At 42.4% G+C, this 27,120-nt stretch overlaps 1 protein-coding gene across 1 annotated transcript in view; it reads left to right on the top strand.

Annotated features, from left to right (window-relative positions):
* The window catches only part of LOC101149786 (notch receptor 2), a 160,939-nt gene extending 135,056 nt beyond the window's left edge, over nt 1-25,883 (top strand). Inside the window, exons 21-34 of the mRNA XM_055355264.2 lie at nt 84-268; nt 1,950-2,082; nt 8,300-8,536; nt 10,901-11,013; nt 11,701-12,206; nt 13,528-13,875; nt 14,738-14,880; nt 15,071-15,281; nt 15,707-15,803; nt 17,126-17,294; nt 17,906-18,207; nt 18,966-19,113; nt 19,757-19,854; nt 20,823-25,883. Coding sequence (XP_055211239.2) covers nt 84-268; nt 1,950-2,082; nt 8,300-8,536; nt 10,901-11,013; nt 11,701-12,206; nt 13,528-13,875; nt 14,738-14,880; nt 15,071-15,281; nt 15,707-15,803; nt 17,126-17,294; nt 17,906-18,207; nt 18,966-19,113; nt 19,757-19,854; nt 20,823-22,211 — 4,079 coding nt within the window. The 3' untranslated portion in view covers nt 22,212-25,883. The remainder of the gene's footprint in view (nt 1-83; nt 269-1,949; nt 2,083-8,299; nt 8,537-10,900; nt 11,014-11,700; nt 12,207-13,527; nt 13,876-14,737; nt 14,881-15,070; nt 15,282-15,706; nt 15,804-17,125; nt 17,295-17,905; nt 18,208-18,965; nt 19,114-19,756; nt 19,855-20,822) is intronic.
* The last annotated feature ends 1,237 nt before the right edge of the window (nt 25,884-27,120 follow it).

The following is a 27,120-nucleotide window of genomic DNA, read 5'->3' as shown; positions in this document are numbered from 1 at the left end:
TAGATTTACTTGCTCATTGGTTGATTTGAACCCCATGTGTCACATGTTCTTCTATGACATTTCTTCCTCACTGGGTTTCCCAGGTGTGCTTGTTGAACACTTGTGCCAGCACTCAGGTGTCTGCATCAATGCTGGCAACACACATTACTGTCAGTGCCCCCTGGGCTATACTGGGAGCTACTGTGAGGAGCAACTCGATGAGTGTGCGTCCAACCCCTGTCAGCACGGGGCAACATGCAGTGACTTCATTGGTGGATACAGATGCGAGGTGAGGACACTGAGCAAGCAGAGGTCATGGACCTCCCAGGAGATTGTACAACTGTTTGAGCACTGATATATTGAATTTAGCTGCTTGTATCTTATATTGATAGTTTATAGATTTTTACCAATTCCCGTCATAATGTTTACCACTGTTTCTTTCAGCCTCTCTGTGCAATAAGTTAACAGGTCCCTAGTATGATATTTTTATAGGCGTCTGGAACCATCCCAGCTCCTTAGGCTTGCTTTTAGGATTCAGAGCCAAGAGTCACTACCAGAGTGCATTTTACAGGCCCACCCAACATAGCAGTCCACACTTCCCTGAATAGCAGCTGAGATAGGAAAAACTGCTTTGTGGAGTGTCCCTTTGGCCCCTGTCACCTTTGTATTTAGTCATTAATCAGTCAACTAGCAATTTTCTCTCAAAAAAAAAAAATGTTGCTCATCCTGTTCCCCATAGCATCATGCTAAACGTTACATGTATATATTTGAGGAAGTATGTGTCTTCAAGGTACATGTCACTATTTTAATGTCTGGGCTGATAATGGTTAGTGCAAGCAAGATATTAGCAAAATGCCTGAGACATTAATTTGATACCAATTCAAACCATCAAGCAACACTGAGAAAAGCTTTGCTTCTCTATTGTTATATAAATGAGCCAACGATAGCTTCTGTATTTTGGCCCCTAGGTTGTTTATTTCTTCACAGCAGGCTGGGGCTGGGTCTCATTAGCTCAAAAGCCTACCAGTGCCAAACCCAAATTTTGAAACATCTAGTTGTTTTAAACATAGCCCCCAAATAAGCAGATTTTTAGCTATTTAGAGCTTGCCTGCTTTGCATAGCCTGTAAAACTGCAGCCAAAATCTGCTAGCCATAGTATAAGTAGGACAAGATATACCCTGGGGCCATACAGACCCCAGACTGATGCTGGCCTTTAGAGCTCTCTGACCCAGAGATTCCTGCCACTGGCTGTTGAGTGACATCACCTAGACTCCTTCTCTGATCCTTCTTTCCCAGAGTTTACTTGCTGTCTTCCCCTTACTCACCTACCCCTCTGGAAGGTCTCATGCTATTTGGGACTTCTCCCAGGTGCAAACCTGTCAAAGTGTCCAAATAAAGCCACCTCACAGCCATATCTTTTTTCTTGGTCAGCCCTGAAATCCTTCCAACCCCTACAGCCACCACAGCCAGCCAGCCAGCCAGCCCCACCTCCCTCTACCCCTAAGCCTATCTCAACCAGTTTCTCACACATAGATGCAATTTCCTAAACCTGGAGATCAATAATTGCATGTCTGTACTACCATCCACATATGCCTTTTGACTGAGTCATAGGGTCCTCATCACATACGGAGGAATGTGTATTTTAAAGATGAGGAAACCTGTACCCAGGAGGAACAAAAGGTTTGCACACAAGTCAAATCTGAAATATCCTTCATTGTATTCAGTCCTTGCCTTCCCTTTAAAGTGCCTTTTTCAACTGGAAGAGGAGTAGGTAAATGCCAGTAAGCTGCAGGTTTTCTGTCCCTGCATAGAATGATTAGCAGAGAGTGTGATGGTTCCAGAGAAAACATACAAAAGCTAAGTGGGGAGGTGGGAGACAGTCACAGAAATGTTCCAGATCTCACTAGCTCTCATGGTCTGTTTCCAGTAATGGTCCAATATTTCTTGTCCTTTTTGTTTCCTCATGGCAGTGTGTCCCAGGCTATCAGGGTGTCAACTGTGAGTATGAAGTGGATGAGTGCCAGAATCAGCCCTGCCAGAATGGAGGCACCTGTATTGACCTTGTGAACCATTTCAAGTGCTCTTGCCCACCAGGCACTCGGGGTATGAAATCATCCTTATCCATTTTCCATCCAGGGCATTGTCTTAAGTTATCAATCCATTCTTAGTGTTCAGGGGATTTTATAAAATTAAAGATAGTAAGACTAGCTTCAGTCCAAGCATTTAGTTCTGCATCCTAGTAATTCAAGCCATTTTATTCTCCCATCTCTTGCTAGCTCTGATGTTGTGGTTTATGTTCTCAGTTTTATCTGGTTGTTTGGCATCTTGATATTCCATGAAACACAGAATATGGAAGGGATACAACATTAGCATAACATAAAAAAATTAGCCTGGTCAGTAAGATTTCTTGTTGCTTCACAGAAAAGCAACTAATGGCCTCTAAAATAAACAATTTACATTTACCTGCTTTTGTATTTTTTTAGTTAGCCAAGTCTTACCTCTATAAGGTGGGGGAATGAATGAAATGAAAATATCTGCCTATTTTCATAACTTCAGGGGAGGATACTGATGGTGCAAGGTTCTACCTTAGGATGCAGTAAGGCCTGATGAGAGATGCAACCCTGGACTGTTGAGTGATGGGGCCATCATTCTTCTGTGGGCATTGCCACTGCTTTTGAACTGAGTGGTATGGCCATCATTCTGCTGTGGACATTGACACTGCTTTTGAACCATCCCTTGGAAAGAGCTTTGAGTATTGTTTGTTAGAAGGGATGTAGTTATGCTGGGGCCTACTCTCAGAAGGCTGTGAAAAGAATGTAAAAGGCCATCCACACTGGTGAGAAATTCATTCTTGTTAGTGTCAAAGAGAATAGAATGCCAGAGAAGTATTTGTATTGCCTTAGAGCTTTGTGTCAGTAAAGTTTGATAATTTGCCTTCCCAGATATCAGAGTTTGACTAAATTAAAATAGGAGAGTACCCTACTAGTAGGCTGATTATTAAGGAATGAGGTTAATGGGAAGAAGAAAACGAAGGAGAAACAGTCTTTAAGTATTTGAAGAATTGTCCTGTAAAAAGGAGAATTGTTCTTTATTCTAGAAATCAATGGTTGAGTAGAAATTAATTCCAGTTCATTGTTAGTTTGTTCCTTTGAGAAACTGTACTGGTTAGGACAAGCTACGATTCTGGTGATAGCTGTTATCGTAGTTCATTTATGTTGCTATAAAAGAATACCTGAGACTAAGTAATTTATTTTTCGAAAGAGGTATATTTGGCTCACAGTTCTATAGGCTGTACAGGAAGCACGGTGCCAGCATCTGCCTCTGGTGTGAGCGTCAGGCTGTTTCCACTCATGGTGAAAAGTGAAGAAGATCCAGGGACCCAAACACCTCCCATTAGGCCCCACCTCCAACATTGGAGATCACATTTTAACATGTGGTTTGGTGCAGTCAAACTTCAAACTATAGCAGCTAATTAAACCTCAAATCTCAGAGCTTAATATAACACTGATTTTGTCACTCAAATAAAGTCGAATATGTGTTGGGCTACCTTTCTCTGTGTTTTAGATATGTGGTTTGAAACACCTGGCCGCCAAGGCCTCCACAGTACAGGGAAGAGGGACAGACTTGAAGGGCCATACAGCAGCTTTCACTAGCTCAGTCTGGAAGCAACACACATCACTGTCCCTCGCAGTATATTGACCAGAATTATTAAATGGTCTCTGTGACTTCAAGGGAGGCTGGGAAATATAGGAGAGTACATGAGTATTCATCAAACTCTAAAATCACTACTATACCATGAACTTTTAATTAATAAGACATGTCCAGTCCTAGAATGGATCATTTCAGAAGGAAACAAAATTTTTGTCTCTTCTAACCATATGGTAAAGATGGCTCTTAGAATACTAGTTTCGATATTATCATTGACAGTCTTTTTCTTTCAGCATCTTGAATATATCATCCCACTGCTTTCTGATATCCATGGTTTTTAATGAGAAATATGCTGTTAATCTTATTGAGGTTCCCTTATATGTGATACATTGCTTCTTTCTTGATGCCTTCAAGATTCTTTATCTTTTGATAGTTTGATTATTATGTATGTAGGTATGAATTTCTTTGAGTTTATCCTACTTACAGTTCCTTGGATTATTTTACTGTGTGTGCTTGTTTAGGTATGTGGAACAGTATTTTTTTATCCGACTTAACTTCTCTGGCCATTGGTAAACATTCCAGGAAACTCTCAAGTCCCATAACCCCATTGTTAGAGTCATCACAATGTGTGTTTTGGTCACCATATTTCTAAGCCTTAGATCTTTGCCTGCATGTCCCACCAGTTTCCCAGGTCAAGGGCTAACTGTAACAGTTCTACCTCTTCCTACTACTTTGCTTCAGGCTGAGGTTGAGTTCTCTCTCAGTTGATAGATCTGTTTATTTCTGGTGGTTCCATTCTGATGGGGAAATATGCATTTATGCTTATTTTACTAGCAATCCCTAAATATCAAATATTCTTTGAGACAGGGAGCATATACTAGATTTTGTTTTTACTTTTTTGTTTTCAATTTACTCTATGTATAAGGTGATATATGCATATATGCATATAGACCAAAAGTGTATTCACACATAGAAAAGTATACAGTGAAAATACTTCTCATTCCCATCTCTCTTCTGGTGGGCAAATTTTCCCTCTCCTGCAAACATGTAATCGCCACTTTTAGTTGTTTGTGTTTCTTTCTAGAATTTTTCAAAAACTGTATCCTTCAGAATTTCTTTATGTAGAGAGAAGCCAAATGCAAAGATATTTTATTTCCTTTACTTTTTACTCTGAAGATAGAATATTAGACACATTTTTGCACTTGATTTTCTTTTACTTAATTGGAGATATTTTCATATCAAAATATAGAACTTCCTCTCTCTCTCTCTGAGATATATATATATTTGTTTGTTTGTTTGTTTTGAGACGGAGTTTTACTCTTGTTGCCCAGGCTGGAGTGCAATGGTATGATCTCAGCTCACCGCAACCTCCGCCTCCTGGGTTCGAGTGATTTTCCTGCCTCAGCGCCCTGAGTAGCTGGGATTACAGGCATGTGCCACCATGCCTGGCTGATTTTGTATTTTTAGTAGAGACAGGGTTTCTCCATGTTGGTCAGGCTGGTCTCGAACTCCTGGCCTCAAGCAATCCACCCGCCTCAGCCTCCCAAAGTGCTGGGATGACAGGCGTGAGCCACCACACCCGGCCTGAACTTCCTCAATATTTTTTATAGCTACAGAATTCCCTTTTACAGGCATACCATATTTTACTTAACCAGTGCCATCATGATAGATATTTCAGTTATCTTGCAGGCATATAAGTATATTGGTGAAATAAATTTTCAGAAATAGAATCGCTGGATTGGATAATATGTGCATTTATCATTTTAATCAGTGATTGCAGTATATCAGCATATTGGCTTTTTCTTAAGGTGGAGAATATATTTTCATTTAAGAATCATTTTGTTTTGCTTTTTTTGCAGTTTCTTTGTTTTTATATATATATATAGATAGATAGATATACACACATATATCTTTTTTCCCTCATTAAGTTGTTGATGTAATGTTTTGTGGAAATTGGCTATGATATAAAAAAAATATATATTCCCAGTATTTTTTTTATCTTTTTTCTTTATAGTGATTTTTAGTGCACACTTTTACTTTTTAATCAAGTTGAATTTATCATTTTTAAAATGGCTTCTGGATTTTGAGTTGTAGTTAGCAACATCATATACACTTGAAGATCGTAAAGAAATTCTCCCATATTTTCTTCAAGTACTTTTTCCATATGGCTACTCATTTGTTAATACACAATTTATTGAATATTTTGTTTTTTATATATATAATGATTTGAGATGGCACCTTTGCCAGATTCTAAATTCCCATGTGTATTTTTGATGTTCTTCTGGATTTTCTTTATTTTCTGTGTTATTCTATTAATTCACCAATAACGTTCTATTTCAATTGTTAAGGATCTTCTTCTTCATAGTTTTCCTGGTTATTTTTTTTTCACATAATTTTATAATCAGCTTGTCTGTTAATAAATTCCTGTTGATAATTTTTAGTGGGGTCTCATTAAATTTATGAATTAGTATAGAGAAAACTGATAACTTTATGATGAGGAGTCTTGCTAACCAAATCCTGGTTTGTCTTTCCATTTATTCAAGTCTCTTTTGTGTCTGTTAGGACAGTATTAAAGTTGTCTTCATTTAGGTGTAACACATTTCTTGTGAAGATTGTTCCTAGGTATTTTATCTTTGGTAATTTGGTAATTGCTTTTGAAAATTGGGCCTTACTTTACATTTAAAAAAAAAATCTTGCTTTTGTTAGTGTATGCTACAATGCAAGTGACAGGAATACATACAGAACTGTTTTCTTTTGTACCTTTTTTTTTTTTTTTTTTTTTGAGACAGAGTCTTGCTCTGTTGCCCAGGCTGGAGTGCAGTAGTGCAATCTCGGCTCACTGCAAGCTCCACCTCCCAGGTTCATGCCATTCTCCTGCCTCAGCCTCCCGAGTAGCTGGGACTACAAGCGCCCGCCACCATGCCTGGCTAATTTTTTTTTTGTATTTTTTAGTGGAGACGGGGTTTCACCATGTTAGCCAGGATGGTCTCGATCTCCTGACCTCGTGATCCACCTGCCTTGGCCTCTCAGAGTGCTGGGATTACAGGCTTGAGCCACCGCACCCAGCCTGTACCTTTTTTTTTTATTATGATTATTATTATTTTTTGAGACAGAGTCTTGCTCTGTTGCCCAGGCTGGAGTGCAGTGGCATAACCTCGGCTCACTGCAAGCTTCATCTCCCGGTTTCAAGTGATTCTCCTGCCTCAGCCTCCCAAGTAGCTGAGATTACAGGCATGTACCACCACACCCAGCTAATTTTTGTATATTTAGTAGAGATGGGGTTTCACTGTGTTGGGCAGATTGGTCTTGAACTCCTGACCTCAAGTGATCCGCCCGCCTTAGCCTCCCAAAGTGCTGGGATTACAGGTGTGAGCCACTGTGCCCAGCCTCTTTTGTGCCTTTTTGAATTAATCATAGAATAATTTCTAGAATAGTCATTGATTTCTTTTGTTTCTTTGTAAGACACTGTATGCAGATATTCATACTAGATGGCTCATTTACGTCTATAGTACAATAAATTAGTCCAATTTTAAATGGAATAACTTTTGAACTCTCAGCAGGAAATTTATCCTCTATTTTTGTTAAATAAAAAGCATTGGTGCACTTATACACTATTACAGAAAAAAGCCAGTGATTATAAAACCTAAAAATGTATTTCATTCAAAATTCAGTTCCAGTTGTTACCAATATTTTTACATAACCTATGTATAGTCATGGGTCACTTAACAGTGGGGATATGTTCTGAGAAATATGCCCTTAGGCAATTTCATTGTTGTACAATCATCATGGAGTATAATTACACAAACAGAGAGAGTATGGCTTACTACACACCTAGGCTCCAAACCTGCACCTTGTTTTACTGAACTGAATATTGTAGGCAATTATAACACAATGGTAAGTATTTATGTGTCTGAACATATTTAAGAAGAGGTACAGTAGAAGATTTAAAAGGTACAGTAAAAATACAATATAAAAGACAAAAAATAGTACACCTGTATAGGGCATTTACTATGAAAGGAGCTTGCAAGACTGGAATTTGCTGGGTGAGTCAGTGAATGGTAAGTGAATGTGAAGGCCTAGGACATTACTGTACACTACTGCAGACTTTGTAAATACTGTACACCTAAGCTACACTGAATTTATTTAAAAAGTAATTGTGCTATGACATTACAAGGCTATGATGTTACTAGGCAACAGGAATTTGTCAGCTTCAGCTTCATTATGGGACCGCTGTCGTATGTGCTGCCTGCATTGACTAAAATGTCATTATGCGGTTGCATAAGTGTATTTATTGTTATGTTCTTTTTTGGACTGTTTTTATATTTTGGATTATACTTTGGAAAAATTACTGAGCCTCTCTTGAGCTCCAGTTTCCTTCTCTTTGAGATGGGACAAATAATAGGACCTACACCATAGGGTGCTACTTCACTGGATTGTGTGGGAGAGTACATGCGGAGCCCTAGTATGTTCTTTCCTTTACTTGTACAACTCACCAGGATGACAGCTGTCATGAATAAAGAGTGTGCTTTGCCCTGCCCAACTACAAGGTCCCACTACCAGTTGAGGAGTATACTCTGATTCATTGTGAAAATGCCAACAAGGGTGGTTATCCCTTGCTGGAAAGCAGGTTAAAAGGATTTTCATAATTCTGTACCTCTTCTCTTTTCTCCAGGCCTACTCTGTGAAGAGAACATTGATGACTGTGCCCGGGGTCCCCATTGCCTTAATGGTGGTCAGTGCATGGATAGGATTGGAGGCTACAGTTGTCGCTGCTTGCCTGGCTTTGCTGGGGAGCGTTGTGAGGGAGACATCAACGAGTGCCTCTCCAACCCTTGCAGCTCTGAGGGCAGCCTGGACTGTATACAGCTCACCAATGACTACCTGTGTGTTTGCCGTAGTGCCTTTACTGGTGAGAAGCTCTCTAGCCTCCTGGCCACTCTGCCTTGGAGGATGGTTTTAGTGAACAAATTGGGCCCTGTGACTTGTCCCAGACCCAAGTGAAACTTTTCTTATATAAGAAAAACAACAGCAGCTTAATTTTTTAAAGCCAGTTTTTTCTTAGTCTGTACTTTATGGATGTTATAATCAGTGTCTACCTTTAATTTTTCCTAAGAGATTGTTTTGTTGTGCATTGATGATATCATGCTATGGCAGGAATATTTTTTACAATGTATATTGAAAGTAGTTGAACAAAATAACATTTTTTAATAGTGGCAAAATATCCAAAACCTAAAATTTACTATCTGAATCATTGTAAAGTGTACAGTGTACAGTTCAGTGGCATTGTTTAGTACACTGACATTGTTGTTCTACTATCACCCCCGTTCATTCACAGAACTCTTTTCATCTGAATAAAATAACATTTTGTTTTAAGGAACCTTACATCTAACTCCGGTTTCTTCACCCTGCCTCCTTTGACATGTGATGGCTTGAATTACTGGGTAGTTCCTGCCACCATGATCCTTCCACCCCTAGGACTCAGAGAAGCTTAGGACCCTGCTTGGATACTTAAAGGGGGCAGGTCCAAATTCAAGTGTGTTTAACCAAAGATCAGTTGATGTGGGTATGAAATGAAAAGTTGCAGTGGTCACAAGTAATGCCTTGCCCAGTAAAGGCTTGGCCATGTTCCTACTCTGTTCCCAAGCTTCTTTCTATCATCACAGGGCCTGAAGATGACCAAGCTCTGCCTCAGAATAGGGGTCTTATCACAAGAACTTACTAGTTACTTCTGGAGAGGGCAGCATGGTGACTTTGGGGAACTAAAATAGTTGTTTGTGTCCAGATGTGGCAGGATACTCAGATTTGAAATTTATCATGCATTTCCTGGGGTCTGTAGTTGTATTTCTTATATGGAGGGTGTGATCAGATTCCTTAGGAGTCAGAAAATAGGCTTTAATAGTCTGTTTACAAACAATTCATCAAGCTGAACTCTGCTACATCCTGAGCCCATCTCCAGCCATCTTTCCTTCCAACTTTAAAGATATGCTACCTTACAATCTTGGAATTTTGTAAAGAATGGGAGGGATTCTGCAATATTGAAGCTCCCTGGATACACTAACATCAAAAAAGAAATAGTCCATTGTGAACATAATAGCTATTGAGGCAATGTGGAACAGAATGAGTATGAATAATCTGTCTACAGCCTCGTATTGGCCAAACTGCACTTTGAAAGCCAAAGCATCAAAACTGGCTCCTGTGTCTTTCATTGCCCCTGAGGCTTTTTTTCTCTGGAAATACAAGCATTTGCAAAGTAAGGGGGAAGCAGGAGAAGGAAGGAATGGAGACCACTTTGAAGTAGTATCCCACAGCCAGGAAGTAGTGTTTGTGCATTTTCCACATTTGTGAATGAAAAAAAAAAATCCCTTGAATACATTGAGCACAATTATTGTGGGATGCTATTGCAGAGATAAACAGCAAGGGACTGGTGGTCCACCAAGCTGTGTCCATGTGGTGGCTGCTCTTGGTTAGCGGCTGCTGCTGTGATTTGAAGAGACAAACATTTATACCTCTTGCTGCTTGATCTCGTTGGCCAAAAACATTACTATTTTTATTTCATTTTTAAAGCTACCTCTTCTTTCCCAAGTGACCACAGGCCAAATGGGGCCTATCTCCTGCTATTGGCCAGGAGTCCCAGCTGTGCCCTGCATCTCCTCTGTGGTTCCAGTTGCCTCGTTCTTTATCTTGGAGCAGTGGCCCCCAGGGGCCTTCCGTTTTAGAACTATTCCTAGAGGAAACTAACTCTAGGAAAATTAAGCTGTGTTTTAAGGAATACGAGTTAGGTTACAGAAAGGCCAAAAAGTGATTGAAATGAGGTATCACAGATGAAAATTCTCTATACCGCAAATCACCATTTAAATGTATTGGCCTGGTGTAGCCTCTCCTATGAAGTAGATGACATTAACAAAAATGCAGTGGATAGTTTTTCAACTGTTTTTTGCAACTTATGAAAGCTAAAATGACTTCAAAAAGCTGAAGTGTGATTTCTCTTTTTTTGATGGGATTTAAGTCACTTTTCTCACCCATCCTGTTGTGTGAGTTGGTACTTACTGTGTAGGCAGGACAGAGTAAGGGACTGGCCTGAGCCGGTGACAGGCCAATCATGTTGAGATGCAGTGAGTGTTTTCTTTCTATGCTCAGATTACCACAGGCTTAGAACTGAACTCTCTCACACTTGCTTCACCTATGGCTAGTTCCCATCCCAGCAAAGTTTGTTGAGTAACTTGCAGTGACTACTTCTGCCTTTTAAAATCTTTTTTATTTTTTATTTTCTGAGGCCGGCACTGTGAAACCTTCGTCGATGTGTGTCCCCAGATGCCCTGCCTGAATGGAGGGACTTGTGCTGTGGCCAGTAACATGCCTGATGGTTTCATTTGCCGTTGTCCCCCGGTAAGTGCCCTGTTGCTCATCTAAGAAGGGGCATTCTCTCTTCCATACAATCTGTGACAGAACTGAGATTAAACCTGGTTTTATCAATCTTCGAAATGGGAAGATTTCTCAATTTTAGCTCTTTCAGAGGAAAGTGCTTGGGTTTTTCCATTTAAAGCTGTTTACAAGTGACAAAACAAAACAAAAACAAATAAAAGCTGTTTAGACACTCCCAGAAACAGTGAGCTTCCCAATCCATGACTGTCAGTCTTAAGAAAAACTAAGGGAAAACCACAAAAAGTGGTGGAATGCCCCCTTGAAAATAGGGCTGATGTGTGGGGCTTCTTGGCGCCAGGCTGGAGGGTAATCTCACTGCCCAGATTGGGCCAGAGTTGGTGGAAATGCTGCTCTTACATTCTTTAGCAGGAACCATTTGGAAGCAAGTTGTCTCTTAAAGTAGAGGGAAGCTTAATTTTAGCTATTTGCTATACCCATTCTTTTATCACTGCCAGAGGTTGAAACCTTCCCAAAACAAGAGATCCCTATGCCTCGGGAGATACCGAAAGGAAACCTGTCTAGTAACGTTGGCTTGGGCTGAACGGGAAGTACAGAAGGGAGTGAGATGTGGAGATTTTCTAGAAACCTCAAACTTCCAATATGACTGTTTTCCTACCAATGCCGTTTTTATTTCCTCACTGATTTCCACAGGGATTTTCCGGGGCAAGGTGCCAGAGCAGCTGTGGACAAGTGAAATGTAGGAAAGGGGAGCAGTGTGTGCACACCGCCTCTGGACCCCGCTGCTTCTGCCCCAGTCCCCGGGACTGCGAGTCAGGCTGTGCCAGTAGCCCCTGCCAGCACGGGGGCAGCTGCCACCCTCAGCGCCAGCCTCCTTATTACTCCTGCCAGTGTGCCCCACCATTCTCGGGTAGCCGCTGTGAACTCTACACGGCACCCCCCAGCACCCCTCCTGCCACCTGTCTGAGCCAGTATTGTGCCGACAAAGCTCGGGATGGCGTCTGTGATGAGGCCTGCAACAGCCATGCCTGCCAGTGGGATGGGGGTGACTGTTCTCTCACCATGGAGAACCCCTGGGCCAACTGCTCCTCCCCACTTCCCTGCTGGGATTATATCAACAACCAGTGTGATGAGCTGTGCAACACGGTCGAGTGCCTGTTTGACAACTTTGAATGCCAGGGGAACAGCAAGACATGCAAGTAAGGGCTTCGCGTTTTCCAGAAGCTGAAGGGGACTGTCACTAACACACTTCAGTTTCTCGTTCTTGCCCCTAACCACTCCAGTGCTTCAGCCTAAGCTGCCTCTGCTTTTCAGATGGTGCCAGCCTTGTCCCATCGCACACTGCCCTGTGCTCTCCCTTGCTGACAATGGGCCAGGAATGCTCATTGCATAATGACCCTCTCTCTCTGCCTATCTTTGCCTTCTCACCTGCTGCCTTCGTGACCTCCTGGGGGATGTAACTTTTGGAAGTGGTGTTTCCCACTTCAAGCAGCCTCTCACATAACCTGCCTGCAGGATGGATGGAAAGGTCTGTATCTCTCTCTTCACCCCATTCCTTTCCCTAAGACTGTTTTTCCCCACCTAGATTTATCAGGAAGCATGAATTAGATTAAGTCTGTGAACCCTCCCGGTCTTAATTGTATAGGATGCTCTATGGTTTACTTAGGAACTTTCCTATTAACTAGCCATTCCATCTAATTTAATCCCAATTAATTCTCAACAACTCACGAGGCATAGGTATTACTAACATCCTTTCATAGGTGAGAGAACTTAGGCCCAAGGGTTAAAGAACTTGCCAAAGCAAGTTGTTTCATTGACTCCTAATCTTCTGATTGAGCTAGCATGAAAAGTTGTACCAAATAGTATAAATATCAAGGGGTAGGGGATGAGGAGAGGAGAGTATAGATGGAATAGTTTGTACATCATTTAGGTTTGGGGGTTCTAATTCCTTTTCCAAATATTGAAAGAGCCTGTACAAGTAATATCTGGCGTGCTATAAGGACATACCCATCTGCCTTTACCTTCTGTAGTTGGGATTCACTCTTGAAAGGGAAAGAAATGGGTCGTGTTAATATTGTTCTCTGTATGGCAACTCTCAATGGTTCAGGGCCTTGTATCAAGTTTCTAGAGGCATCTTTCACTTCCTAAAGCCCGTTGTTACCTTACTGGGGGCAATGGATTTCTCTAAAGTAGAGGAAGCATGAACCAGGTTGACTTTTGTTTCAGATATGCAGCTTTGTTTGAAAACCTGACTTAACAGGCTTGTAAACTGCCTGGGAGCCCCTAAGCTCCTGCAGCATAGTGAGTACAATGTTCTTCATTTAGGAAGTACTCAACAAGGATGAGTGGCATAGACATCAGGGATAGGAGATGCAAAGAAGGTTTTGTGGGGCATTTGGGTCCTGGGTGTGGGCCACAGAAAATGGGTAGGAAAATCCACAGTAGTTCCAAATGAAAAAGCAAATAGAGCTCCAGTCTAATCTGAGCTCTTTTGCCTGTTCTCTGCTTCCCCTTACCTAGGTATGACAAATACTGTGCAGACCACTTCAAAGACAACCACTGTGACCAGGGGTGCAACAGTGAGGAGTGTGGTTGGGATGGGCTGGACTGTGCTGCTGACCAACCTGAGAACCTGGCAGAAGGTACCCTGGTTATTGTGGTATTGATGCCACCTGAACAACTGCTCCAGGATGCTCGCAGCTTCTTGCGGGCACTGGGTACCCTGCTCCACACCAACCTGCGCATTAAGCGGGACTCCCAGGGGGAACTCATGGTGTACCCCTATTATGGTGAGAAGTCAGCTGCTATGAAGAAACAGAGGATGACACGCAGGTCCCTTCCTGGTGAACAAGAACAGGAGGTGGCTGGGTAGGTGTTTGGTTTCTGAACTTCAAGGCTAATTTTATGAAGCCTAGCACTTTGACATATAGCACAAGTCATAACTCAACCTATAGAAATGCAAAGATCAGACAAATAGAATGGCCCACCACCTAAGATAAACCCATTACCGCAGTACTTATGTTTAAATGTAAAGATATGCCTTCGTCTTGGGGTCCTGAAAAGTGGGCAGGGGTACACAGGAGGCAGAATGTCTGGAAGGCCTCCTCAGATGCCAGAATCCAAAACCTTTTGCCAGAGTTGCCTCGAATCCCTTTATTAGTGACATTCCTTTTTACATTAATCATTGCCTTATTGTTAAGGCCCTTCTTTAGAATATATGTCTCTTTGACACAGGTAGTGATCTTCAGTTGCTCTGTCATTCACACCTCACTCTTTGTTGGTATATTGTCAAACTTTCAACCCTCCAGCTAGCTGAGATACCAATGCAGAGACAAAGGAAAATAAGGACTAAAAACACACAGGGATGTATTTTTAGAGTAGCACCAAGTACCACTGAGTAGGTATGAAAGAGTGGAAGAAGATCACTGAAACCTTCGGGAGGAAAGCACAGCTTCTCACTTTGTCATGCATTGCCTCAGCCAGAAGGCTTTGGTCAGCCAGACTAAGGAAGGTGGGACATCCTCTATGTGGGAATTAGTGTTTAAGATCTCAAGGGACAGTATCCTAATTCCTGAGATATGTCTTAAGGCAGCATCCCAGAGGTGGGGACCTGATGCTGAAGGGGAGGAAGGGAGGCTCCTGTCACCCTTTATGACACATTCTGCCTGACCTGCACTCTTCTGTTTTACCCCCATCTCTCCTCCTCCGCTTCTCCCTTGGCATCCCACAGCTCTAAAGTCTTTCTGGAAATTGACAACCGCCAGTGTGTTCAAGACTCAGACCACTGCTTCAAGAACACGGATGCAGCAGCAGCTCTCCTGGCCTCTCACGCCATACAGGGGACCCTGTCATACCCTCTTGTGTCTGTCGTCAGTGAGTGGCACTGGTGTAAAGGGGAAAGGTGGTGGGGGGAGAGTTGTCAATTGGGGGAACAATTTTCATTATGTAGCCCTCTATTTTTTCAGGACTGTTGAGGTCAAAGTTGCCCTCTAAATGAATCTAATGCTGACATTGAGAGGTTAATGTTTTATTCAGCACTTTCCCTGTCTCTGTGGACTTTCAGGTGAATCCCTGACTCCAGAACGCACTCAGCTCCTCTATCTCCTTGCTGTTGCTGTTGTCATCATTCTGTTTATTATTCTGCTGGGGGTAATCATGGCAAAACGAAAGCGTAAGCATGGCTCTCTCTGGCTGCCTGAAGGTTTCACTCTTCGCCGAGATGCAAGCAATCACAAGCGTCGTGAGCCAGTGGGACAGGATGCTGTGGGGCTGAAGTAAGAGGCATTGCCAATAAGCCACTATTCACAGTATAAGTAGGGATGACTAGAAAAGCATATCTTGTTGAATCATGATTTTAAATTCTAAGCTCTGGGCATTTACTCACACTGACCATGATTCTAAATGCCTTGTGAGTGACTGAAACCACAGTCAGAGCGTGGGTGCATCTATTCTGTGCATATTATCACAGTGCCGCCCAGCTTCTGTGTTGAGGTGCCCTTTTGTTGTAAGCTCATGATCAATGGGAAGGGAAAGGATGAATGCCAAGGGAATGTCACAAAAATACTGCCCATCTTCTCTGAGCCAAGACCCTGCAAAATTGTAATATAGCCACGGGAGGGTGTCATGGTGGAAAGTGTTGAAAACCACTGTATTAGTTTATGACTGCCATTCTTATTTTTTCTTTTTATAATCATGTTAGAAATCTCTCAGTGCAAGTCTCAGAAGCTAACCTAATTGGTTCTGGAACAAGTGAACACTGGGTCGATGATGAAGGGCCCCAGCCAAAGAAAGTAAAGGTGAGGTGGCCATGGTAGAACCACCATTGTCAGCCATTATCTGGTTACTTTTCAAATTTCTGTCCTTTAGCTCCAGAGTGTCCTGAATGGGAGTAAAGAGTGATAGTCTTTATGTCTTACCCAGACAATAACTATCCTAAGTTCTCCTAAACAGCAGGAATCCTTAGGACATAAATGACCTTGGGTTACCTATATATGCTCTTCAAGAATAACTCTTTAAAAATACTAAACACATCTCTTTCCTTTAGTGTTATGCTGGCAGTAGTCAAGTCAGGAATGGTGTGTGTAGATGGCAATTCCTTCATGGCCACATCTCTTCCTTATCCTTTATGGGCACTTCTTCTATAAGAGAAGATGAAATTAAGCAGTGGAAGAAAGGCAGTTATCATTGACATTGGCAAAATGAAAGCCAGTGATCATGGCAAAACGTTGACACTGGAGGCTCCATACCTTGAGCCCAGGAAACTAAAGCCATATAAAAGCAAGTGGTAGATTGGGCTGAGACTGACATGAAAAAGGAGACCATCCATCCATCCGCAGCTGTGCATGGCTGGGAGCTGGTGGAGCATGACGGTTAAGAAGATTGCTTTAGTTAATATCAGAACTGGATTCAAATCCAAAACTCTGCCACTTAGCAGCTGGCAAGTTACTTAACCTCTTTGTAATTATCCTTCCTTGTAAAATGCGGATAATAATAACCCTTTCCTCTGTGAGTTGTTGTGTTGGCATATGTGCCTTATCTACTTTCTTGTCATGTACTAGGTATTCAGTAAAGGGTAGCTGCTTTTAAATTACCATTATTATTATTATTGAATAGTCTTTCCTGAGTGTTTACTACATGTTGGGTGCTATGTTGAGTACAAGGAAACAACCTTGAACAAGGCTTATTTTCCCTTCTTGAGAAGCTTATTACAGCCTTGTGGTGGAGATGGCCATGTAGTGCTATGTAAGCATTTAACACATGAGCAGTTAAGCAAAGGTAAGCAGAGTATGCTTTTTAGGGCCAACAAGAAGAATTAAAGTTTACTTTCTAGTTGAGGGTAGGAAAAGTGAGAATTGGGTGCTCTGGAGATCTAAAGGCTAAAGCCTAGAGTTTGGGATTGGGGGAGGGAATTGTCTAGATGATGCAGGAAAGGTAAGCAGGAGCCACATCACGAGAGCAGTGGGAAGCCAAGGCTGAGGTAATCCTCTGGAGGGGTGGAGGAGTAGGAAGAGAGAAAACAACGGGAGATAAGCAGCGGTGGTGGAGGCTCTGGACACCTTCTGATTAGCAGTTTCTGGTGGTGGCCAGATTGATAGGGAGCATTGTTTTCACCTTTCAGGCTGAAGATGAGGCCTTACTCTCAGAAGAAGATGACCCCATTGATCGACGGCCATGGACACAGCAGCACCTTGAAGCCGCAGACATCCGTAGGACACCATCGCTGGCTCTCACCCCTCCTCAGGCAGAGCAGGAGGTGGATGTGTTAGATGTGAATGTCCGTGGCCCAGGTCAGCACCGGGCCTCTTCCCCTCTTCACTGGGCTGTGTCTGCCCATGGTTCCACATTATTGTCCCTGTGTTTGCCCTGTCCAGTCATACACCCCTTCCCAATTTCACAGACTCTAAATCAGCTTGAGGAAATGAATGCTTAAGGAATGTAGCCACAAAGAAATTGTCAGCTCAGAAAGGGAAGGATTTCACATTGCTTCATGTACAGTGTGTTGAGACTAAACAGGCTGATAAAATGGGTTAGATTGTAGTGGGATAGAAAAATAATATCCCAAAGCAGAGGATAATTAGTATCTTATGCATGTATTGTTCTATTAATATTAGATATTTTTAAATGTCCAATTAAAATAACAGCACTTAAACTTGAACAGAAAAACGTGTTTAGAGAAGAGCCCCCAGCTTAAAAAGACTTGTACTTTCCCATTATTCTTTACAGAAATGATGTTATCAGAGGAAAAGGTGGCAAATGTGAAACTAATAACCAGTTACTACAAGAAGTACAGGGAATTCTTTGCCCCTAAGAATAACTTTAGTCAAATAGAGCTGTTTCAACCATAGGGTTAACTACCTTCTCCTTCTTGAGTACTTTATGGAATTTTCCATTCCTACAGATGGCTGCACCCCATTGATGTTGGCTTCTCTCCGAGGAGGCAGCTCAGATTTGAGTGATGAAGATGAAGATGCAGAGGACTCTTCTGCTAACATCATCACAGACTTGGTCTACCAGGGTGCCAGCCTCCAGGCCCAGACAGACCGGACTGGTGAGATGGCCCTGCACCTTGCAGCCCGCTACTCACGGGCTGATGCTGCCAAGCGTCTCCTGGATGCAGGTGCAGATGCCAATGCCCAGGACAACATGGGCCGCTGCCCACTCCATGCTGCAGTGGCAGCTGATGCCCAAGGTGTCTTCCAGGTAAAGAACATGAGAAGAGTCACTTGAATAATAATTCCTATGGCTCTATAATGTTTTATCGTTTTTAAAGAATTAATATCTCGTTGAATTTATTCAATCATTTGAGAGATTAGGGCAGGTATTAGAGTCATGCTTGGTAGATGGGAAAGTGGGAAAAGGGAGGCAGGCAAATTGACCTAGCTATATATAGGAAGATAGTGATAGAGCCAACTGCAGACAACACCAGTCTTTCTGATTATTAGTGATAATTTGTTGTGCCAAGATGCCTCCCAAATGCATAGATTAGATGAGAGTGATAGCTGGTCCGGAGCCTTTGACTAGTATCCACTACTTCTTATGGATTGGCCTGACTGTATGGGCTTCTAGCTGCTCATTGGCAGTTTTCTTGACCTGAGTTCATATTATATTCCCTGATGCATGTTTATCCTTATGAGGAAATTGGAAGCATTCTGAATCACCTTAGGCTGTATCCTGACTGAAGTTGTGATATTTCCCCACATCCCTCTTCTTTCCTGAGAAAGTAGAAGGCTCATCACTTTACATCAGCCATTATTTATTGAGCATGTATTTATTTATTCATGCAACAAATATTTATTGATTGATCATGATAGAATCTTGGGCACAAAGATAACAAGACTTTCCCTCTCCTCCAGGAATCTACACTGTAGCCTCAGCTCTGATGCCCTTGTTTCTTCACTAAGTTTCATTATTTTCCTTCATCCAGGTGACTCTCTTTTCTGTACTTTCTCCTCTTCTAGATTCTGATTCGCAACCGAGTAACTGATCTAGATGCCAGGATGAATGATGGTACTACACCCCTGATCCTGGCTGCCCGCCTGGCTGTGGAGGGAATGGTGGCAGAACTGATCAACTGCCAAGCAGATGTGAATGCAGTGGATGACCATGGTAGGGATGAAAGGCAGGGATTTGGATTCTTACCTGCAAAGCATGCCTCTGAGGAGGGGAGTAGAGTTACGTGACCCTTAGAGAACTGCCTGAGATCCAAATACATGAGAGATTCACTCATTCTTTCATTCATGCATTTATTTAACATGCTGAGCTCAGAGATCCAAGCCAGTAGGAGATGCCTAATTAAAATGAGGGATTTTTAATGAGGGTTCTTGGACCTCAGAGCAGATACATGAAAGGTGTTCACATGTAGTTTCCTAGGCGTAACACTTGATTTGAGGATTTATGAGAGCTGACTTCTCTAGGAGAGTTGTAGAATATTCTCAATATAAATTCTGACATGTAATATATAGGTTTTTATCTTCAGTATGTAACAGGGTAGATTCTGCCATGTAGGGGACATGAATACCTCATACAAGTGATCCTTTCACCTAGAGGTCTTCTGCAGGCTAGGCAGCCTGTACTGAAGTATTTCTAGAACAGAGGAAAAAGAAGAGATTACTTTGGTTTTTCCTATAGACCCCTACAGAGAACTGCTTCCTGCTGATCTCTGGGGAGTTTAAGATTTCATTGTGCAAGTCATAGTGTCTTATACTAAGAGTAGGATATGTCTGTTTATAAAAATGTTTCTCCCCTGCAGGAAAATCTGCTCTTCACTGGGCAGCTGCTGTCAATAATGTGGAGGCAACTCTTTTGTTGTTGAAAAATGGGGCCAACCGAGACATGCAGGACAACAAGGTACAATTTGTGGGCTCTGAGCTTGAGGAGGCTCATAGCAGTGCCTCAGTTATAAGCCCATTCCCGTTTCTCCTTGCAGCTTCTCTTGTTATATGTATAGACAAAGATGGAAGCAGTTTGGGCAGACACGGTTTGGAGAGCTTGATGAGGATATTGGGCTTGTCCAGGCATGTGTCAGGATGGAGTTCTCTGCCCTCTCAGTACTCAGCTTGCAGTAGGCTGGCTATAGATAGCTTGGTGTAACTCTTTCTCTTCCCTGACATTTCCTTTTCTCCAGTTGTCTCTTCTGTTCATAATCACTTCTTTTTCTCGTTTTCTTTCTTTTTTCCCTCCGGCTGGTTTTTTTTCTGTCCTTGGATACCCTGATGTTTTCCTGTTTGATTTTTCTCCATCGGAGTTTTTTGTCCTGTTTCCTTCTCTCATTCATCTTCTCTCAGTTTTCTTTGTTTTCCTTGTCTTAGTCCTTTCTTGCACATGTTTTGTCTCTTCTTTCACTGTTTCCCTTACTTTTCCCAGTTCTGTGCATGCCTTAGTTTTTTCTCTTCCTACCTTTCTTATTTCTAACTCCTTTTCCTATTATTTCTTATTTCTAACTCCTATTCCTACCTTTCTTATTTCTAACTCCTTTTCCTTAACCTTATTTTGATAAGCTCAGTACTCTTTTAAGTGAGTCTCTGGCTCAGGGGCATGCTTTATTTTATGAATTCCCAACTAAAGAGATGTTCCCCCTAAGGGGCAAAATTGTTTTTTTGAGGAGAGGTGAAATCATCTTACTCTTTTTATGTGGAAATCACAGATACACATTCAGTACATTGGTAGAGGCACAGCCTATCTGTGGTGTTAATATTTCATCGGGGAGATAATTAGGAAAACATGTCTAAGGGGGTGATAATAAAAAAGATTGAGAAAAACTGCTATATTCTCAAGAGTGTTATTAACATGTGTTCTGTGATGGGCCTTTTCTGTAGGAAGAGACACCTCTGTTTCTTGCTGCCCGGGAGGGGAGCTATGAAGCAGCCAAGATCCTGTTAGACCATTTTGCCAATCGAGACATCACAGACCATATGGATCGTCTTCCCCGGGATGTGGCTCGGGATCGCATGCACCATGACATTGTGCGCCTTCTGGATGAATACAATGTGACCCCAAGCCCTCCAGGCACCGTGTTGACTTCTGCTCTCTCACCTGTCATCTGTGGGCCCAACAGATCTTTCCTCAGCCTGAAGCACACCCCAATGGGCAAGAAGTCTAGACGGCCCAGTGCCAAGAGTACCATGCCTACTAGCCTCCCTAATCTTGCCAAGGAGGCAAAGGATGCCAAGGGTAGTAGGAGGAAGAAGTCTCTGAGTGAGAAGGTCCAACTGTCTGAGAGTTCAGTAACTTTATCCCCTGTTGATTCCCTAGAATCTCCTCACACGTATGTTTCCGACACCACATCCTCTCCAATGATTACATCCCCTGGGATCTTACAGGCCTCACCCAACCCTATGTTGGCCACTGCCGCCCCTCCTGCCCCAGTCCATGCCCAGCATGCACTATCTTTTTCTAACCTTCATGAAATGCAGCCTTTGGCACATGGGGCCAGCACTGTGCTTCCCTCAGTGAGCCAGTTGCTATCCCACCACCACATTGTGTCTCCAGGCAGTGGCAGTGCTGGAAGCTTGAGTAGGCTCCATCCAGTCCCAGTCCCAGCAGATTGGATGAACCGCATGGAGGTGAATGAGACCCAGTACAATGAGATGTTTGGTATGGTCCTGGCTCCAGCTGAGGGCACCCATCCTGGCATAGCTCCCCAGAGCAGGCCACCTGAAGGGAAGCACATAACCACCCCTCGGGAGCCCTTGCCCCCCATTGTGACTTTCCAGCTCATCCCTAAAGGCAGTATTGCCCAACCAGCGGGGGCTCCCCAGCCTCAGTCCACCTGCCCTCCAGCTGTTGCGGGCCCCCTGCCCACCATGTACCAGGTTCCAGAAATGGCCCGTTTGCCCAGTGTGGCTTTCCCCACTGCCATGATGCCCCAGCAGGACGGGCAGGTAGCTCAGACCATTCTCCCAGCCTATCATCCTTTCCCAGCCTCTGTGGGCAAGTACCCCACACCCCCTTCACAGCACAGTTATGCTTCCTCAAATGCTGCTGAGCGAACACCCAGTCACAGTGGTCACCTCCAGGGTGAGCATCCCTACCTGACACCATCCCCAGAGTCTCCTGACCAGTGGTCAAGTTCATCACCCCACTCTGCTTCTGACTGGTCAGATGTGACCACCAGCCCTACGCCTGGGGGTGCTGGAGGAGGTCAGCGGGGACCTGGGACACACATGTCTGAGCCACCACACAACAACATGCAGGTTTACGCGTGAGAGAGTCCACCTCCAGTGTAGAGACATAACTGACTTTTGTAAATGCTGCTGAGGAACAAATGAAGGTCATCCGGGAGAGAAATGAAGAAATCTCTGGAGCCAGCTTCTAGAGGTAGGAAAGAGAAGATGTTCTTATTCAGATAATGCAAGAGAAGCAATTCGTCAGTTTCACTGGGTATCTGCAAGGCTTATTGATTATTCTAATCTAATAAGACAAGTTTGTGGAAATGCAAGATGAATACAAGCCTTGGGTCCATGTTTACTCTCTTCTATTTGGAGAATAAGATGGATGCTTATTGAAGCCCAGACATTCTTGCAGCTTGGACTGCATTTTAAGCCCTGCGGGCTTCTGCCATATCCATGAGAAGATTCTACACTAGCGTCCTGTTGGGAATTATGCCCTGGAATTCTGCCTGAATTGACCTACGCATCTCCTCCTCCTTGGACATTCTTTTGTCTTCATTTGGTGCTTTTGGTTTTGCACCTCTCCGTGATTGTAGCCCTACCAGCATGTTATAGGGCAAGACCTTTGTGCTTTTGATCATTCTGGCCCATGAAAGCAACTTTGGTCTCCTTTCCCCTCCTGTCTTCCCGGTATCCCTTGGAGTCTCACAAGGTTTACTTTGGTATGGTTCTCAGCACAAACCTTTCAAGTATGTTGTTTCTTTGGAAAATGGACATACTGTATTGTGTTCTCCTGCATATATCATTCCTGGAGAGAGAAGGGGAGAAGAATACTTTTCTTCAACAAATTTTGGGGGCAGGAGATCCCTTCAAGAGGCTGCACCTTAATTTTTCTTGTCTGTGTGCAGGTCTTCATATAAACTTTACCAGGAAGAAGGGTGTGAGTTTGTTGTTTTTCTGTGTATGGGCCTGGTCAGTGTAAAGTTTTATCCTTGATAGTCTAGTTACTATGACCCTCCCCACTTTTTTAAAACCAGAAAAAGGTTTGGAATGTTGGAATGACCAAGAGACAAGTTAACTCGTGCAAGAGCCAGTTACCCACCCACAGGTCCCCCTACTTCCTGCCAAGCATTCCATTGACTGCCTGTATGGAACACATTTGTCCCAGATCTGAGCATTCTAGGCCTGTTTCACTCACTCACCCAGCATATGAAACTAGTCTTAACTGTTGAGCCTTTCATATCCACAGAAGACACTGTCTCAAATGTTGTACCCTTGCCATTTAGGACTGAACTTTCCTTAGCCCGAGGGACCCAGTGACAGTTGTCTTCCGTTTGTCAGATGATCAGTCTCTACTTTCTGATTATCTTGCTGCTTAAAGGCCTGCTCACCAATCTTTCTTTCACACCGTGTGGTCCGTGTTACTGGTATACCCAGTATGTTCTCACTGAAGACATGGACTTTATATGTTCAAGTGCAGGAATTGGAAAGTTGGACTTGTTTTCTATGATCCAAAACAGCCCTATAAGAAGGTTGGAAAGGGAGGAACTATATAGCAGCCTTTGCTATTTTCTGCTACCATTTCTTTTCCTCTGAAGCGGCCATGACATTCCCTTTGGCAACTAACATAGAAACTCAACAGAACATTTTCCTTTCCTAGAGTCACCTTTTAGATGATAATGGACAACTATAGACTTGCTCATTGTTCAGACTGATTGCCCCTCACCTGAATCCACTCTCTGTATTCATGCTCTTGGCAATTTCTTTGACTTTCTTTTAAGGGCAGAAGCATTTTAGTTAATTGTAGATAAAGAATGGTTTTCTTCCTCTTCTCCTTGGGCCAGTTAATGATTGGTCCATGGCTACACTGCAACTTCTGTCCAGTGCTGTGATGCCCATGACACCTGCAAAATAAGTTCTGCCTGGGCATTTTGTAGATATTAACAGGTGAATTCCCGACTCTTTTGGTTTGATGACAGTTCTCATTCCTTCTATGGGTGCAAGTATGCATCAGTGCTTCCCACTTAACCTGATTTGTCTGTCGGTGGCCCCATATGGAAACCCTGCGTGTCTGTTGGCATAATAGTTTACAAATGTTTTTTTCAGTCCTATCCAAATTTATTGAACCAACAAAAATAATTACTTCTGCCCTGAGATACGCAGATTAAGTTTGTTCATTCTCTGCTTTATTCTCTCCATGTGGCAACATTCTGTCAGCCTCTTTCATAGTGTGCAAACATTTTATTATTCTAAATGGTGACTCTCTGCCCTTGGACCCATTTATTATTCACAGATGGGGAGAACCTATCTGCATGGACCTCTGTGGACCACAGCGTACCTGCCCCTTTCTGCCCTCCTGCTCCAGCCCCACTTCTGAAAGTATCAGCTACTGATCCAGCCACTGGATATTTTATATCCTCCCTTTTCCTTAAGCACAATGTCAGACCAAATTGCTTGTTTCTTTTTCTTGGACTACTTTAATTTGGACCCTTTGGGTTTGGAGAAAGGGAATGTGGAAGCTGTCATTACAGACAACAGGTTTCAGTGATGAGGAGGACAACACTGCCTTTCAAACTTTTTACCGATCTCTTAGATTTTAAGAACTCTTGAATTGTGTGGTATCTAATAAAAGGGGAGGTAAGATGGATAATCACTTTCTCATTTGGGTTCTGAATTGGAGACTCAGTTTTTATGAGACACATCTTTTATGCCATGTATAGATCCTCCCCTGCTATTTTTGGTTTATTTTTATTGTTATAAATTTTTTCTTTCTTTGACTCCTCTTCTGCCTGCCTTTGGGGATAGGTTTTTTTGTTTATTTGCTTCCTCTGTTTTGTTTTAAGCATCATTTTCTTATGTGAGGTGGGGAAGGGAAAGGTATGAGGGAAAGAGAGTCTAAGAATTAAAATATTTTAGTTTAAGCAATTGGCTGTGATGCTCAAATCCATTGCATCCTCTTATTGAATTTGCCAATTTGTAATTCTTGCATAATAAAGAACCAAAGGTATAATGTTTTGTTGAGAGGTGGTTTAGGGATTTTGGCCCTAACCAATACATTGAATGTATGATGACTATTTGGGAGGACACATTTATGTACCCAGAGGCCCCCACTAATAACTGGTACTATGGTTACTTCCTTGTGTACATTTCCCTTAAAAGTGATATTATATCTGTTTGTATGAGAAACCCAGTAACCAATAAAATGACCGCATATTCCTGACTAAACGTAGTAAGGAAAATGCACACTTTGTTTTTACTTTTCCGTTTCATTCTAAAGGTAGTTAAGATGAAATTTATATGAAAGCATTTTTATCACAAAATAAAAAAGGTTTGCCAAGCTCAGTGGTGTTGTATTTTTTATTTTCCAATACTGCATCCATGGCCTGGCAGTGTTACCTCATGATGTCATAATTTGCTGAGAGAACAAATTTTCTTTTCTTTCTGAATCCCACAAAGCCTAGCACCAAACTTCTTTTTTTCTTCCTTTAGTTAGATCATAAATAAATGATCCTGGGGAAAAAGCATCTGTCAAATAGGAAACATCACAAAACTGAGCACTCTTCTGTGCACTAGCCATAGCTGGTGACAAACAGATGGTTGCTCAGGGACAAGGTGCCTTCCAATGGAAATGCGAAGTAGTTGCTATAGCAAGAATTGGGAATTGGGATATAAATCATAATATTAATTATGCTGTTATGTAAATGATTGGTTTGTAACATTCCTTAAGTGAAATTTGTGTAGAACTTAATATACAGGATTATAAAATAATATTTTGTGTATAAATTTGTTATAAGTTCACATTCATACATTTATTTATAAAGTCAGTGAGATATTTGAACATGAATACTTGATGTTGTTAATATGTATGGCATTAGCAGTCTCATATTGACCCTAGCATCTTATTTCCATTTTCCATTATTTTGCAGAAACTTATCAGTCACACATGCATAATTATAAATGGTAACAGTTTTTTTTTAATGACTTGAAATCTTAGGATATACTTCTGCTAAGCAGATAAAGGAGCCTTGTTCAAGATCTGCACAGTTAAGGTTTTAACGTAATTTAGCATTAATTGGTTATGTTCAGAATGTTTTAATTTTATATAAAACATTTTAGTCTTCATATTGGGTTTTATAATGGTGGAAGAATAAAATGAATTTGAGAGCTAAGGAATGATCACCTGTGCAGGCCGGCCACTCAGAGCTCAAGTTGCCACTTGCAAACTATTTGGGAACTAAATTGCTCCATGAAAACCTGCTTCAGTGGATCCAGGTTGCAGGCCATTGGGTGGCTGACCACATCCTGCCCCTGCAATTTTAAGTCTTGAATGCTAGCCTTTGATTATGCAGGGAGGACTCGGGGCACTCCCAGACGTGAAAGCCAAAAAAGGAGAGTAGGGCTGAAGCCAAGTGCCACCCCATCACAAAGCTGGAGCAGTAGGCTTGGACACTAGACCATGAGCATGCCAGGAGAGGGGCTAGTGCCTCAGTCATGCAACTAAAAAGCTTCACAACCCAAGGAGAGGGGCTGTTTCCTTTATCAGAACAACCTCCTTAATGCCCACATGTTTTTTAGGATGTGGGCAATGGGGGAACTGCGAGCCTGTTACTGCCTCTGCCACTACGTCTTTCAGCCACAGGGTATATGAAGTTGTGTGTGTGTGTTGTGTGTGTGAAAGAATACAACTTTTCCTTCTTTTGCCTTAGCACTTAGCAAAACACATTTAAAATATTTGTACCAGTCAAGTCCCATCCACAAAGTGTGGGCACACTCAAATTAGGATACATCAAAGAGGGCTATTTACAAAGGATTAATTACAAAAGTGTGTGTGCGATGTCAGGGACCGACACACAGTTGTGCAGAAACCCATGTTAGCATCAGCAGAGCTATTTCCACTTCTGGGCCCAAAAGGCCAGGAGAAGTCACTAGGACCTGGAAGCAGAGTCCTGTAGAGCAGATCCCCAACCCCCCGGGTCACGGACTGGATACCTTAGCCTGTTAGGAA

This window comes from Gorilla gorilla, chromosome 1 (assembly GCF_029281585.2).
Source record: "Gorilla gorilla gorilla isolate KB3781 chromosome 1, NHGRI_mGorGor1-v2.1_pri, whole genome shotgun sequence".
In the NCBI taxonomy this organism is placed as follows: Eukaryota; Metazoa; Chordata; class Mammalia; order Primates; family Hominidae; genus Gorilla; species Gorilla gorilla.
Note: the sequence above shows the minus strand (reverse complement) of the source record. Positions and strands in the feature narration are given on the sequence as shown.